At 39.9% G+C, this 15,900-nt stretch overlaps 1 protein-coding gene across 5 annotated transcripts in view; it reads right to left on the bottom strand.

Moving 5' to 3' along the window:
• The window catches only part of RAPGEF4 (Rap guanine nucleotide exchange factor 4), a 227,678-nt gene that overhangs the window by 49,218 nt on the left and 162,560 nt on the right, over positions 1-15,900 (bottom strand). For all 5 annotated transcript variants that reach the window (XM_073305859.2, XM_073305860.2, XM_073305869.2 and 2 more), the window contains 5 exons: positions 15,717-15,777; positions 14,904-14,980; positions 8,602-8,748; positions 7,291-7,406; positions 2,097-2,185 (listed from right to left, as the gene is read on the bottom strand). In XM_073305859.2, the coding sequence (XP_073161960.1) occupies positions 2,097-2,185; positions 7,291-7,406; positions 8,602-8,748; positions 14,904-14,980; positions 15,717-15,777 (490 nt within the window). The remainder of the gene's footprint in view (positions 1-2,096; positions 2,186-7,290; positions 7,407-8,601; positions 8,749-14,903; positions 14,981-15,716; positions 15,778-15,900) is intronic.

The following is a 15,900-nucleotide window of genomic DNA, read 5'->3' as shown; positions in this document are numbered from 1 at the left end:
AATCCTATGGACCTCAGCCAGAGTATTCTTTGTATAATTCACAAAACAAACGGGTTTAGTTGTTTTTAATTTAAGAGAATTGCACAAATGAAAAATCAGTGGTTTCAGAAGTTTGTGCCCCTACCACTTAAGAATGACTTTGTTTGTGAAATGTGATGTTTTGCAGGCCATCAGGCTGAAATATAGAATTTTGCCACTGGATGTTTTGGAAAAGAAATGTTTTGAAACAATTTAAAAGTTTAAGACTATTTAGAAAGTTAAAGGATAGGGATGGTAAACTTGCCATCAGATGTTTTCAGACATGAAGTCCCTATGCCCCGCTTCTGTTGCTAGATGAGTATGCAACTGTATGGCAAGCTTATTTTATTCACAAAAGCAATTAAAACAGAGAAGTTAAAAGTCATCATGCAATCTTTCAGCACACAGGCTGATGCACTGATTATATCACTACTAATCTATGAATTATTTAAGAATGCCTTTACACTCATGCTTCCTAACCATCTACTAAACTGGGAGGAGTGGTAGATATGCTGGAGGGCAGGGATAGGATACAGAAAGACCTAGACAAATTGGAGGATTGGGCCAAAAGAAATCTGATGAGGTTCAATAAGGATAAGTGCAGGGTCCTGCACTTAGGACGGAAGAACCCAATGCACAGCTACAGACTAGGGACCGAATGGCTAGGCAGCAGTTCTGCGGAAAAGGACCTAGGGGTGACAGTGGACGAGAAGCTGGATATGAGTCAGCAGTGTGCCCTTGTTGCCAAGAAGGCCAATGGCATTTTGGGATGTATAAGTAGGGGCATAGCGAGCAGATCGAGGGACGTGATCTTTCCCCTCTATTCGACATGGTGAGGCCTCATCTGGAGTACTGTGTCCAGTTTTGGGCCCCACACTTCAAGAAGGATGTGGATAAATTGGAGAGAGTCCAGCGAAGGGCAACAAAAATGATTAGGGGACTGGAACACATGAGTTATGAGGAGAGGCTGAGGGAGCTGGGATTGTTTAGCCTGCAGAAGAGAAGAATGAGGGGGGATTTGATAGCTGCTTTCAACTACCTGAAAGGGGGTTCCAAAGAGGATGGCTCTAGACTGTTCTCAATGGTAGCAGATGACAGAACGAGGAGTAATGGTCTCAAGTTGCAATGGGGGAGGTTTAGATTGGATATTAGGAAAAACTTTTTCACTAAGAGGGTGGTGAAACACTGGAATGCGTTACCTAGGGAGGTGGTAGAATCTCCTTCCTTAGAGGTTTTTAAGGTCAGGCTTGACAAAGCCCTGGCTGGGATGATTTAACTGGGAATTGGTCCTGCTTTGAGCAGGGGGTTGGACTAGATGACCTTCTGGGGTCCCTTCCAACCCTGATATTCTATGATTCTATGATCTGTAAGGTCAAAAACTTGCTTACTGAAGGGGTGTCCTACTTGATATACAGTAACATAATATAAATTGTCTGTGCCAGTTTACAACTACTATTATTATGAGAAATCCTTTTTTCTTGACTTTTCTTTAATGAAAAGATCTCCAAGGCGTAAGATAGCAGACACACACATTCTTGAATCTGACAACTCCGCTGGTGTAAACTGCTGCAGCTCCGTAGGCTTCGATGGAGCTGCAGCAATTTACACAGCAGAGGGTTTGGTCCTTGATGGTGCTGAATTCCTTGTTTGAATAAGAGTCCATTGAAAAAGTATAATAAAGAAATTTAAAGTGATGCAGGAGGGATCAAGGTTAGTGCATAGTATTATGTGGCATGCGTCATGACAAGTACATTCTGTGGTGGCAACGTCACTGGGTTATGGCAGGTCTCCATTTATCATCATAGCTGTGACCAATAAAAGCAATTGGCTGTATTACAACATCTTGTGAGACTTTGCTGCTTTGCTATCAATAGACACTCCAAACCCTAAATAAGGATGGTGGATCATCGTCTTAAATTTTGAATTTCCCAGCTTTTTAAAATTTGTATCTAAATGTTGATTAGATTAATTTCTGCAGATAATTAAAGGCTGCATTCCCAAGCATAACATTTTCACTTACATCTCGAGAGCCTATCTTATTTATGAATAGAAATACAGCTTTTGTCAGATAATTCTACCTGTCGCTTCATTTAAAGTTGATTCAAGGCGCATAGTTTCTAGAAAGTGCTCTAAAATTTTCTCTGGAGTTCCTGACATCACGGTATACCTGTGGAAGAGAAAAGAAGCAATTAATTTTCTAAAAGCACAATGAAAATGTCAACTGAAGAAATAATTGGTACTAGAGAGAAGTGGAACCTAAAACTTCTGAGCACAGGAATGGAAGTCAAGAACAATACAAGAGAGCAAATAGCTGCTCTGACACGGACTCTCTGTGTGGCCCAGGGGAAAGAATCACTCAACCTCTTTGCTTCAGGTTCCCCATCTGTAAAATGCGAACAATAATACTTACCTTCTTACCATGAGGTCTAAGATGATAAAGGGCCCCATTCTCCACTGCAATACTCCAGTTTTACACCATTGATTTCAATGGAGTTGCACTGGTGTAAAACTGGAGCAGAGAAATGGTGAATCAGACCTTTCCGAAAAACACTGTCAGTGCTAAGTATTATCAAGGACAAAAATCTCAGCAACAACAAAATTGCTGAAAATGTAGGCTTTAGATGGATTTAAACAGAGTAACTCTCAGGGGAAGATGGGCACTACTATTTATCATCATCAGTGCTCAAAGGGAAAACAATGAAAGCAAATGAATGCCTGCAGTACTGCAGGTCTGAGCTGGGGAAAGGACATAGTGGCAGACAGTAACCTCCAGCGGTGGAACTTCAAAACTTGCCAATTGCCTTAGGTAACTGCAGGAAATAAGTATCTGCTTAACTTCAGTACTTGCACCACTTCTAACAGTAAATCTTGTGAGATACGGACAGTGAGGTTATCATATGTATTGCAGGGAACACTGACAAGATTTATGTACCACTCCAGCACTATAGCAGAGGATATTACAGAATAGAGCTGCACTGATTAACTGTCCTCTCTTTCCTTCTTTCCTAGTGAATAGGATTTCTTTTTATCTTCCATTTCATTCTTTCAATCTTTGCATCATTCTTCCACGTTGAAGTGAAAAAGTATGAAACTTAAAAAAAACCCCGAAACCCTAGGAGAAGTGTAGGTGTTCTGCTCCTGCTGAGAAATAAGTGGTGGAGCTGAGCTCCTGTGAGCTCCTCCTCACTTTGAGCACTGACCATCACAGTTCTTTTACCTGCCAGCCCCTTTGGAAGAACTGTATTGAAGTCCCAAGAACACAAACACTTGTTAAGCCAGTGCACATCCTTGTAGAGATACTAACCAAGTCTGTAGGTGAGTGAGGCAGAGAGAACCCAGTTTGCTGCACTTTGAATATGAAAGTGAAAACGAAGTAACGAAGTGGCCTACAGTGACTGTAGACAGCAGCAACGCTCTGAGAGGTGTCAGTCAGTAACACTGCATGTGTGTGATCACCCACGAAGAGAGAACTTAGAGCTTGGAAGAGAGAACTTCAGAGTTAGCTCTCCGTAGCAAGCCTGTCATTCTTTGAAACTGTGGCTCAGTGAGCTGCAGCAGACGAGGGGGCGGGGAGGGACCCAAACTGCAGTTCAGGGCATCTGGTCCCAAAATGGAGCCTTTCTTAAGATTAAGAGAAGAGAAAAAATAGTTCTTGACAGGATGTCTCAGGGAACTAACAATACACTACACAGTGTTTCACCTCTATACAATTTAGTAGGGATCAAAAGTCTGAAGGTAGTTTAGTATCTTATATAAAGTCACTTGCTTATCTTATTTTACTTCCTAGGGAGAAAGTGCCCACATCAAAATTGGTACCTTTGTTGACAGTCTCAGCAGAGAAGCTAAGGTTTGAATGGACAGGGAGAACGAACCACCCTCCCAGCCAGAGAGGTGAGCCCTCCGGCTCAGGCCTGAGCAACACTGCTGGGGCAGTATGGGGAAGGTTGCATGGCCACTGCCAGAATGCTTTGACCAGGACTTTCAAAGGTGGGTACTTACAGTTAAATTCCTGACTTAGGCATCTAAATAAGTGGCCTGATTTTCAAAAGCACTGAGCACTCACTAACTCCCAAAGACTCAGCATTTTGGAAATCAAGCACTTATTTAGGTGTCTAAATATGGACTTTGAAACCTAACGTTTGCCACTCACTCCATTTACTACCTCTTAGCAGAAACTAGAGATGTCACACTCACAAGTACTAATTGAGTTTAAAAGGTTTAAGATAAAAATACTTTATCAAACGTTCTGTCAGTAGAATAAGCTGGACTCTGAAAAAATAATTTGTGAATGCTTAAATTTTAAGCCATTTTGTTTTTTCTCTGCTTCTGACCCTTTTGTGTTTGCTTTCTGTGAATGTTCGCTGGCAGGAGTGTTCACAGAAACAATATATTTAAGAAAATTGATAAAATATTTCTGAAAAGCAACCTTCGAATTTTCATTGAAAGTATTCACCCTGGAAGCTTGATTTTGAAAACTACCCTCATCTAGCCAGGGAGCACAAACATACTATATGACTTATCTGTTCAAATTTTGAATTGTTAAATGTCAGATACTAGAAGTAATACTCATAGCAAAGAGTTTTCAAGAAATCCAGTGTTTGAAATATGTTTGCATAAAACATTCATTGAACCGTTTAAGAAATGCGCAAAATTATGTGGTCACAATCAAGTCACAAAAAGCAAAATGGGTAAAATCTAGAGGACCAAATTCCCTGCTGATATAAAATAGTGCAGTTCCACTGACTACAACTGAGTTTCACTCATTTACACTACTAAAGAATTTGGCCCTGTGGCAGGGTGGACTAGGCTCAGAGGCCTCCTGCTGGAGGCCTCGCAGCCCTGAATCACCCTGTCCCAGAATAGAGCAGCGAGGAGTCCCCTAGGCAATCTAGAGAAGAGCAGACAATCAGAGGGGCTGCTGAAGTGACCAATAAGTGGCCAGAAAGGCCAGATAAAAGGCAAGCAGCTGAGCAGAGCCTTCAGTTGCTGTGTGGAGCTCGACGAGGGAGGATCGGGTGCCTGGCTGGCTAGACGAACAGCAGGACTGTGGACAGCTCACCGCAGAGAGCTCACCAGACAGAACTGAGCCCAGCGAAGACTGCCAAAGACTGGGTGCCTGGCTGGCTGGATAGTATAGCAGCAGAGCCATCTAAAGGTCACTGGGGGCAGGCTGAACCCAGGGGACTGAGCACAAAACCTGGCCAGACCAGACGAGGGTACCAAGATGGGCTCCACTGATCTGGTTACAGACTGAATCTAGGGAGGGCTGCTGAGAAGGACACCAGCTGAGGGTACCGAGATGGGCCCCGGCTAAGTGTCTGAAGAAGGCAGTGCCTCTGGGAAGAGGCCTAAGAGCTATACCATACCAGGGCCGTGATAAGAACTCAGGACTGTATACCCCAGAAGTGGGGGACAGCGTGTGCAGCTTGGACGGAGGGCTGAGTTGCCGAAAACCAGTTGAGAGAACCAGCAGCTGGGGGATGCTCGCGAGAGGCGGTTGCCACCCCGCTGAAAGAACAAAAAAACCCAGAGCAGGCTCAAACCTAACAGAGAGAAAGGGGGCCATTCATGAGAGGTGGGTGCTCCCCTCCCCTGAAAAAGAACTGTGTTTGCAGGCACTACTGGCCAAAGAAAAGGGGGCCCACATGAGAGGTGGGTGCTAACCCTTTTACAGGCCCTAAAACTAAACTGTTTGCTGAGAGGGAATGCCTGGGTCTAATAACTTAGTCATAGGGTGTGATGACAGATTACACAGCAGATGAAAAATGTGTGTAAAAATATAAGGAATACTTTATTTAAATCCCTACAGATAAAATATCATTATAAATACTGTAACAGATGGGCTGTAATCACACATCAGAGGAAAATTGTACTAAAAATGGGCAGTGCCAGCACTTAATTTAAGTCTCATCTTAACTAATAAAAAATCCCTCAAAATAGAAGGAAAACGAGTTCCTTATCTGAGTAAAAGTGAGGAGCAGAAAAAAGGCTCCAGTACTTCTCAATACATAATGTTAGCTGTGGTAGAGATGCCAACCTTACTGGATACATGATGGCAAAGGACACATCCATTATTGTCCAAGGAAACTGCACAACATTCCTGTGAAATGACAATACTTGGGGGCAGGGGGGGGGGAAATCACTGCCATCTCCTGCTGTATTTTGCCACAGCCTAGAGTTAGGACACTCTCCTGCAACATGCGAGATCAATTCCCTGCTCCACATAAGACATAGAAAGGGGAACTGAAGCAGGTCTCCCACATCTCAGATGAGTGCCCTAACCACTGGACTAAAGGTTAAAAGGGAGGTACCAGCTTTTCTGGCCATTTTGTGAACATCACGCTTTATTTCCTTTGCTTTTATTTTGAAAATGCCCAGAAATTAAATGTTTTATTCAACCAGAAACAAAACTTTTATTAACTTTTTCAATTCACCGTTTCCCCCACCCCAAATTTTCAGTTTTAGTTTAACCCAATTTTTTTTTTCAGAACTGCCAGGTATTTGTCCAGCTCTACATGTGAATGCATGTGAATGCAAAATATGCATGTGGATGCAAATGTGTGTGCATGAGGTCATTACTTCTGTGCTGGGGAATTTAAACTATTGAAATACAACCTGACTGTATTTTTCAAGTGTAGAAAACCAGTAAGTTTCACAGCCCCTGTCTTGGGGATTTTTTCCAGCAGTTCCATTCGTTTGCAATATTGATAACTTGACTTCCCTGGACACTCTTACTTCATTTCAGAATGGTGCTTCCTGCTTCTAGGTAAGAAGGCAGGGGAAATGTGGTGAATATTATAGAAAATAATGCAAGCCTATTCAGGGAGTTACTTTCCTGTCTGAATTCTTCACACTGTGTATAAATTGAACCTAGCAAATTTTTATTCAAATCCTGAATCTGAAATCCAAAGAGGAAACATCTGTACTTAGTAACAAAACAATGTACTTTCCCCATGCATTTTACACAATTGCTCTGCTTAATGGGGTTTCATCATTCCCCATGTGCAATCTATTTAAAAGTCATTCATGAGATGAATATTTACAGTTAGAGCCTTAGAGAATTATTGTGTAAAGTTGTACACCTACTGCGTAGCTGGAAATTGATATATTATGCACTACAGGGCATGTGATTAGCTGATGCTAAAAAAACAACAACCCTTACATACATTGAATTCTTCCACAGAAAGGGAGAATATGCTATTGTTTAGATAATAATACTGTATGAAAAGGTTAATCACAGTCTGACATTTGCACTATTGAATGAAAACATACTTGTGCTGAGGTTGTGAGTTTCCTTGATTAGAAGCTCTGTTTCCTGCTGGGATCTTTTCCAATACCAAGACATCTTGGTCATGTTCTTTGAGTCTTACTGTATTTGCTTCAACATCCTGCAAGACAAGTTATTTTTAATACAGTTACTGCACCTGACTTGGCTGCTTAATTACTTTTTAAAAATGAATGACTTTCAAATAACTTCAACAAAAACTGAGGAGCCAAGTCTCTGTGGCTGGTCCTTCCTATGTTTGTTTCCCTCTCTGCACCCTTTCTCCCTGCAGGCAGAGTGAAGAGGATCTGTAACTGGACTCTCCTGGTGGGCATGTGGAGAATCACGGGGAAGTCTAGTGCAGCAGCCTCTAGGAAGGGGATCACAGGTATGAGGTGGGAAGAAAGCAGATTGCCAGAACCAACCCTTCTCCTCACCTTTAAAATGTAGTCATTTCAACCCCTGCCCTTCCATGATCATCATTATCCATAATCTGGCATTTGTTGACCATTCATTTTTAAATACTGTTCTTTTGGAAGGATGATAGAAGAATTATAAATCCTAGCCCAATAAATTGTTAGAGCTACTCAGAGTGTAGGGTGGAAACAATTTTATATACAAGTAAAACAAAGACAGAGCCAAAACTGGTGCACATTTAAACACAAATGAAAAGTAACCTGGCACCCAGGTTTTAGTACATCAGTGCAGTCTTTGAAATCCTGCTAAAATCAGACAGCAAGCGCTACATAAAACTCAACTGGACTCTCCAAGACCAACCAGGTCTCAGTACCTAAAGCATCTCACTGCTTATTAGTTCAGGTGCCACTCAGTAGCAGCAAGAAAATTTTCATGTACAGTGCTATCTGAGCTGATTTTGTCATCACTCCAGCAGGCACATAGACTTTCCAATGTAGGGTAATGATGTTTCTGGCCTTGTGTATTGTGGGATGTTCCCAACCAATCACAATCAGATCATCTGGGCCCACGTTCAAGTTATAAACACCACAACTGAGCTTTTCTTCTAACATTAATAACCACAAAAATTGGGCCTGTACATCTTTCCAGATCCTTTGAGAAGGGGTCAATGTATTTTTCTGTAGTTTACTTAATGTACTACTTGTGTTTTTGTTTTTTTTTCTAGGATGTTACGTCTCTCTTCTTTAATTACAAGTTATTTCAAATGATGCTTTGGGTTGATTGTCATTTATTGATACTAATGACACAGGTTCTGAAAATGTTTGCAAGGTTAGAAAGCAGGCCACTGGAGGTGGCAAATATCAGAGGACCGGTGTTCGTGTCATGTCTTACCCAACACTTACCCTAAGTATTCTATTAAAGTCCTCCTTGTCTACTCTCAAGAAGTGGCAGTTATCTTCTCGTAAAACAATAGACGCTGCTCTTGGAGCATCATTCACTAGAGCTAACTTGCCAAAATCATCTCCTTCGTGTAGGGTACATACAACACCCTAGAAACAGCAAAACATTTATACACAAAAATCATCATTATACTTCATCCCATTGAAATGCCATGTGCAAACACCAGACTTCAAAATCCAATATTAAAACAAATGTATTTGGCAGGAAATCAACAGCAAAAATAATGACTAGGAAACAATACTTGATAACTGCTTATTACTATTACCAGAGAAAGGCAAGAACAGAAAAGAATGGGCTTGCTCTCTGAAATTAGACTCAGAGCAAAGGACTCTTCTGGCCTTGCTGATGACAGCAAGCTCTTGATTTACAAAAAGAGACCATGCAAAATACAGATCTAGTTTACTGAAGAACAGATTTTGAGTGAAATTCTCTTCTCCAACAGTGTCAGTCTCTGTTACCTATTCTGCTCTTTTCCCTAACACACATGCCTATGATGGATGTCCTGATCTAATGATAGGAGAATCTAGGTGGAATGGAGGTACAAATTTCCATCTTCCAGTTTAGGTAAAGGAGGCTGATCATTCCTCATATACCAAGGAGGTCCTCACAGGAGGTGGGAAAACCACTGTAATAAGTCAACAGATTGGTGGTAGAGGATTTGATCATTAGAAATATGAATAGCTGGATATGTGATGATTGTGAGAACTGTTCAGTGACTTACCAGCTATATAGATGACAGAGCTCACAAGACATCTAGATATGCCTCTAGTGAGGGCTGGAGAGTTGCTTGGTCATTTTATCTACTGACACTAAAGAGACAGAACCAGATCTTCAGCTGGTGTAAATCAGCATAGCTCCACTGACTTCAGCGTTACACCGATTTAACAGGCTGAAAATTGGGCCCACAGGGTGGAGTGAGAGATGACCTAGAAGCTAAATCTGGATGAATAAGAAAAAGCCTTAATACTGGGACCTCTATGGTAGCTCTCACTGAAATGCTTAGAGTTCCACATTCAGGTCCAGCATGAGAAAATGTCAGGGGAGATTTTCAAAGGCACAAAGTGTAGTTAGGTGCCGAACTACCATTAAAAGTCAAAAGGTTTTAAGAGCTTCCATATTCACCGGTGAAAATCTCCCTCATAAAGAGGAAATTTATTAGGGATACTTTCTGGGCTTTACCTTAACTAAAATGAGAACAGATTGCTGTCACAAAAATTGACAGTTTTGGAGGGTTATTTAAAGTAGGAATTGAAGGAAAACTGACGGGTACAGAGGAGCACACAGGTCAGATAAAGACATCAGCTAATATAAGTGAATATGGTGGTAAAGGCCCAGACAAAAAATCCTGATGAAATGGAGGAGTGACAGCTCACCAGGACTGAATGGTATTCATCCAAGAGTTCTGAAGGACATAAGAACAGAATGGCTCAGCTACTAATAAAAATATACACTCTCTCATTAAAATCAACTACTATGCCAGAGAATTGGAAGGTAGCCAGTGCTGTACTTTAGTTTTCTAAAAGGTAATGGCCTGATGTTGCGAATTACAGACTAGTAAATCTTTCTCAGTGCTGGGTGAATGCAGATCTGCCAAGTGTACTATTTTCCACCGTACAGTACAATTTTTTGTAACTTTCTATAGAGAAACTTGAGTGATGTACTAGTTTTTCTGAGGCACGGCTTAGAGTTCAATGTGTAGGATTTTATATGGAAGTTTGTGTGTGGGAAGAAATAAGTGGTGACATTAAAATGTTTCAGAGTCATTTGTCTCCTTAACTTTTCAAAATGTAGGTTTATTGGAATCCAGATTCCTCAGTCTCTCGCAAACATCTCCCTTTAAGCAAATGTTTTTCTCAAATAACAACAACTTAGGGAGAGTACTAACAGGTCGTCCTCCCCACGATTCTGCCAAATTAAAGAGCCATCTTCTATCAGAAAACTCTTCCCCATGGAAGTAACTGAAGACTGTGATCAAGTCACCTCTTCACCTTCTCTTGCATAAATTAAATAGACTGAGCTTCTTAAGTGTCTGACTAGAATACAGGTTTTTCAGACCTCAAATCATTATTAAAGCTCTTTTCTGAACCTGTTCCAATTTTTCAACTTTTTAAAAAGTATTCCAGTAATAATCTTACTAATGCCATACACAGAGATATTAATTCCCTACTCTTACTTGATATCCCCTGTTTATCCAAGGATAGTGTCCAAGGATAGTGTCCCGCTTCTTAGCCATGGCATTGCAGTGGGAGCTCACATTCAGATGCTTATCCACCATTACCCAAAAATCCTTTTCAGTGTCACTGCTACCCAGGATACTACATTTTTTGTTTCTAGATAGATGACCTTACATTTGGTATATATTCAAATAAGCCCATCTTACCAGGCGATCCAGATTTGTCTGTATAACTGACCTGTCACCATCATTATTTACTATGCCACAAATATTTGTGTCATCTGCAAATTTTACCAGCAATGATCTTATTTTTTATCATTGATAAAGATATTGAATAGCATTGGGCCAAGAACAGACCGCTGTGGGATCTCACTAGAAGTGCCCTCATAGGATGATGAGTCCCCATTTATGATTATTATTTTATTTCTGTCAGTTAACCAATTTTTAATCCATTTAATATGGATTACATTGACTTTGTATAGTGCTAATTTCTTTATCAGATGTCTGTGGGACTAAGTCAAATGACCAGAAGAAATTTAAGTGTTGCTACAGCTGTGTTGGTCCCAGGATATTAGAGAGACATGGTGGGTGAGATAATACCTTTTATTGGACCAACTTCTGTTGGTGAAACAGACAAGCTTTCGAGTTTACTGAGAGCTCTTCATGTCTGGAAAGTACTCAGAGTGTCACAACTAAATACAAGGTGGAACAGATTGTTTAGCATAAGTAGCTAACACATATTCTAAGAGAGATAAGGTGGGTGAGGGAATATATTTTTTCTCTCCTTACACCCCCCATGACTGGAGAGGTGTTAATGGACATTTCTCCTTGAATGGTCCATTGAAATATTTCCCAGACCTGAAGAAGATCTCTGTAGAGCTCAGAAGCTTGTCTCTCTCACCAACAGAAGTTGGTCCAATAAAAGATATTATCTAACCTGCCTTGTCTCTAATGTCTTGGGACCAACATGACTACACCACCACTGCATACATATTCTAAGAGACCACTCAAGGTGAAGTGACCCATTAACACCTCCTCAGTCATAGGAGAAAAATCCTTTTCACTGTCACTGCAATTCAGGATACTGTCTAGTCTTTTTTCTCCGATGACTAGAGGGGTGTTAATATCCAACTTCACCTTGAAGGATCCCTTAAAATATGGGTTAACTACTTATGCTAAACAATCTATTCCACCTTGTATTCAGTTGTGACACTCTGAGTATCTTTCCCGGACCTGAAGAAAAGCTCTGTGTAGCTCGAAAGCTTGTTTCTTTCATCAACAGAATTTGGCCCAATAAAAGACCCACCTTGTCTCTTGCAGAAATTTAAGATACTTTATCAGTGACATTTATCAATCAAAAATTCTATCATGTTTATTTGACACCACCTATGTTCCATAAAACCCTGCTGACTGGCATTAGTTGTGCTATCATCCTTTAATTCTTTACTGATTGCATCACATATCTGCCTTTCCAGAATTTTGCTCAGGATCAATCTCAGACTAACCAGTCAATAGTTACCTGGGTCATCCTATTTATCCTTTTTACAAAAGTAACTTTCTTTGATTCCTTTAGAACTTCCCAGTAGAAGGAGTCCGAAGATGGAAGACAAATAGATTATATGTGTGGAAAGCTTCCATATGAAGAAAGACATTAGGACTGTTTAATTTAGAGAGGAGAGAAATCAGAGGCATGACAGTGATATAGAAAATAATGAATGGCATACAGAAGGTAAAAATCAGGTACTTTTATCTATATACCCTTTCTCAAGAGAATGAAGGATAATTTAATAATATCAAAAGGCAACATATTTAAAACTGAGAAAAGAATATTTCTTTTTACACAGTTTATAATTAATCTCTGGAACTCTTTGCCACAATGTATCACTAAGGTGAAAAAGATCAGTAAGATTCTGAAAGGATTTGACATTTATATGGTTAAGGAGAGAATGCTCAGTTACATGAGATAGGATAAAAAAAATTCTTAGAAGGGATATAAACCGTTATGCTTTGGGACATAAATTGACTATTAACTGTCAGGGATTAGGAAGTAACTTCCTCTATGAGCAGGTTATTTCCTATCTGACCACTATAGGGATTCTTGTACCTTCCTCCAAGTACCTGGTACGAAAGCAGAATATGTAGTAGATATCTTCACTCCGTTTTCTAACCTTTACTAGTGTGAGTCATCCTTACCCACATGAACAGACCATTTGAAGCCACTTAATGGGAGAACCCTTGTGGGGGGAGAGTTGAAGAATGCACATCAATCTGTGTCAATTTATTCAGAAAGTACTATACATATATATATATTATTTAAAATGGAAACATACTTAAAGGGATCATTTTTAATGGTTTATCAAAGGACATTAAAATACTCTAAAGAGAGGTGACACATTAATTACACTGAAAATACCTATATAGCTTCTTCAACATTAGTTATACATGCTTAAATAATTAGACATGAAATGGCATAAAAGGAAATACAGAATTATATCTCCATGTTATGGTAAAAGGTTGGTAAGATGAATAATATTTTTTTGTATTTAAAGTTCCTGTATACAAATGATTATACTTTGTGAAGCGATAATAAAATTTAAGCTAACATATGATGGTTCATATGTGATCATGCTCACAAATGGTAATACTTGTGAATGAATGACCAGTCAGAGAAAAGTGGAAAACCACTAGCCAATGGGCAGAGAGCCCGAGGGTGGAGTTAAACTGACAGGACAGCATATGGTGTTGGATCTGTTCATGGAGAGTAAGAACAGCATGCAGAACAAAAGGAGAAAGTTAGGGTGAACCTCAGGCTGCAAAAAGGAAAAGTTAAGAAGGATTTTAGCCTTCCCCATAACCAAAAGTGAAGAGATTTAATGATATTTTCAGGATAAAAATTCGATAGATTTCACAAAGCTAGAATCTGTTTAGATAGATGAAGTAGGGTGAACCAAAGGCATTGGCCTTTAGAACAGGGCAAAAACGGCCTTGAAGGTATAAAAGAGGTGATCCATTAATTGACGGTTAGTGGTTGGAACCAGGGAGTGTCAGACTATGACTGCCAGAATCATTTGGCAGCAGATCTGAGAATAAATACAAGTCTTGGAATCATTTCCCAGTAGAGCAATGGGCCCATACGATAGACCAAAGCAACAACCCAGAAGGAAGCAGTTGATCTTACATCCCCAAAGGACTGTGGCAACCATGATGTGGCCACAGGGCTTAGCTAAGGCTAGGAAAGTCAAAGGGATGTGGCTACGTCTACACTATGAGCTAGGCGCGACTCCCCTGCCCATGTATGTATACTTGCGCTAGCTCGAATACAAAGAGCAGCACAGCCCCAGTAGCACAGGGAATGGTAGAGGAGGTACAGCTAGCTGTGCCAAGTACAAACCTGCCTGAAACCAGCGAGTACGTCTTCAGCACAGCAAAGCCAGGCCTCTGCTGCCGGTGCCCATGCTGCTGCAGCTACACTGCTAGTCTTCGATGAGAGCTAGTGTGAGCACCTGTACGGGAGCAGGGGAATCACACCACAGCTCATTGGGTAGAGGTAGCCTACATGTGAATTTGGGCATTATTTTTTGCTGTGTTGAATGTAGCTACATAGGGATTATGATGCTATAACTTGGGGCAGTTTATCAGTGAATGAGAACAAAGCTATATTCAGACAATGTCAGCACTATGGTGTGACAGCTACTATTGCAATTAAAGCAGTAACTACTGCTAAGTGCTAAATATGTGTGATATTTAGCTAAGGAGTCACTGAGTATCTTGGAGACGGTATGCTATGACATAATGTTTGTGTTTGACTTAAACCACTTTGTAGTACAAGGTGGTCTATAGTCTTGAAATTGTAAACATACAAGCAAATTATAGTCCTGAAATTATACATCAGTCACGTAAAAGCATCATAAATAAAATAATTTGGAATAATTTCTTGATTAAAATCTGAAAACAATATTCTACTTTTTACCCCAAACAACATAATCTTGCTGTAAGTCAAACTGTATTCCAGGAAAGTTTATTCTTACAGTCCCAGTAATAAAAAGAATAATAAAAGGTTTTCAAAAATACCTTGCCATAAATGACTACATTTACCGATCCCTTTAGGATAATGTACCAAGAAGTACCTTCTTCTCCCTGATTGAATACTACAAAAAAGAGAAAAGATTTTATGCTGAGAATATAGGTGCCTTTTAGCATAAGTGGGCCAGATTCTTCCCTCAGTTACACCAATATAAAATAACTACACTGAAGTCATTTTAGTTGATCTTACTATCTTGAAAAATGTCAGATTATGATTTAAAAGCAATTTTCTTTTGATTTGAGACAAAAAAAGAATACTAATAATTTTATAATATTTGTATGAAGCCCTCTTTTTTCTAAGACAATACTAGAAGCAGCTGTAATTTGCCATTTCTTTATAGGTGTCTTTATGAACTTTATGTTATCAATTGCTAACTGATACATAGATTTGGATCTTACAGGATGCTGAGTGATCTAACCCTAATACTTAAAGTGCTGAGAACCTGACATTAATTTTCCAGTGCTTCTCTATATAAAAAGTTCAAAACAATCGCATTTTAAATATTTTTATACACAAAGCTGGGCTTCTGAATACCATGAGAATAACATTTTCATTAGTGTATGATACAACTAAAATCCATTTTAATTAGAGATGAGTCCAAACCAAAACCCCAAATACAAACACCCCCAAACATTAGTGGGCACAGAAGTCCAAATAGCAATCCAGAGACGTTTTGCAACTGGCCACTCACATATTCTGAACAGCCAGCTTTGGAGTATTCAAGTTTTGCATAGTAATTTAAATACTTGTCTAAAACCACACATGAGAAAAAAAGATATGGTTGGATCCCTTTTACTTACAGACAGTTCCTGCTTTGGGATGTGACTCAAAGATTAGAACACCTGCTAATTCTCGCTTTACCTTAAAATAAAGAGAGAAGAATTATAGGTTTTCTCTGTACTGCATTTTTGGTGCTAAATGTAACAGTTTGCCAATGGGCACCATTCTGCTCCCATTGACTTAACTGGGAGCAGGGTCAGGATC

The sequence above is a fragment of the Lepidochelys kempii genome, chromosome 11 (genome assembly GCF_965140285.1).
Source record: "Lepidochelys kempii isolate rLepKem1 chromosome 11, rLepKem1.hap1, whole genome shotgun sequence".
NCBI lineage: Eukaryota > Metazoa > Chordata > Testudines > Cheloniidae > Lepidochelys > Lepidochelys kempii.
The sequence above is the reverse complement of the archived record's forward strand: the minus strand, read 5'-3'. Positions and strand labels throughout refer to the sequence as shown.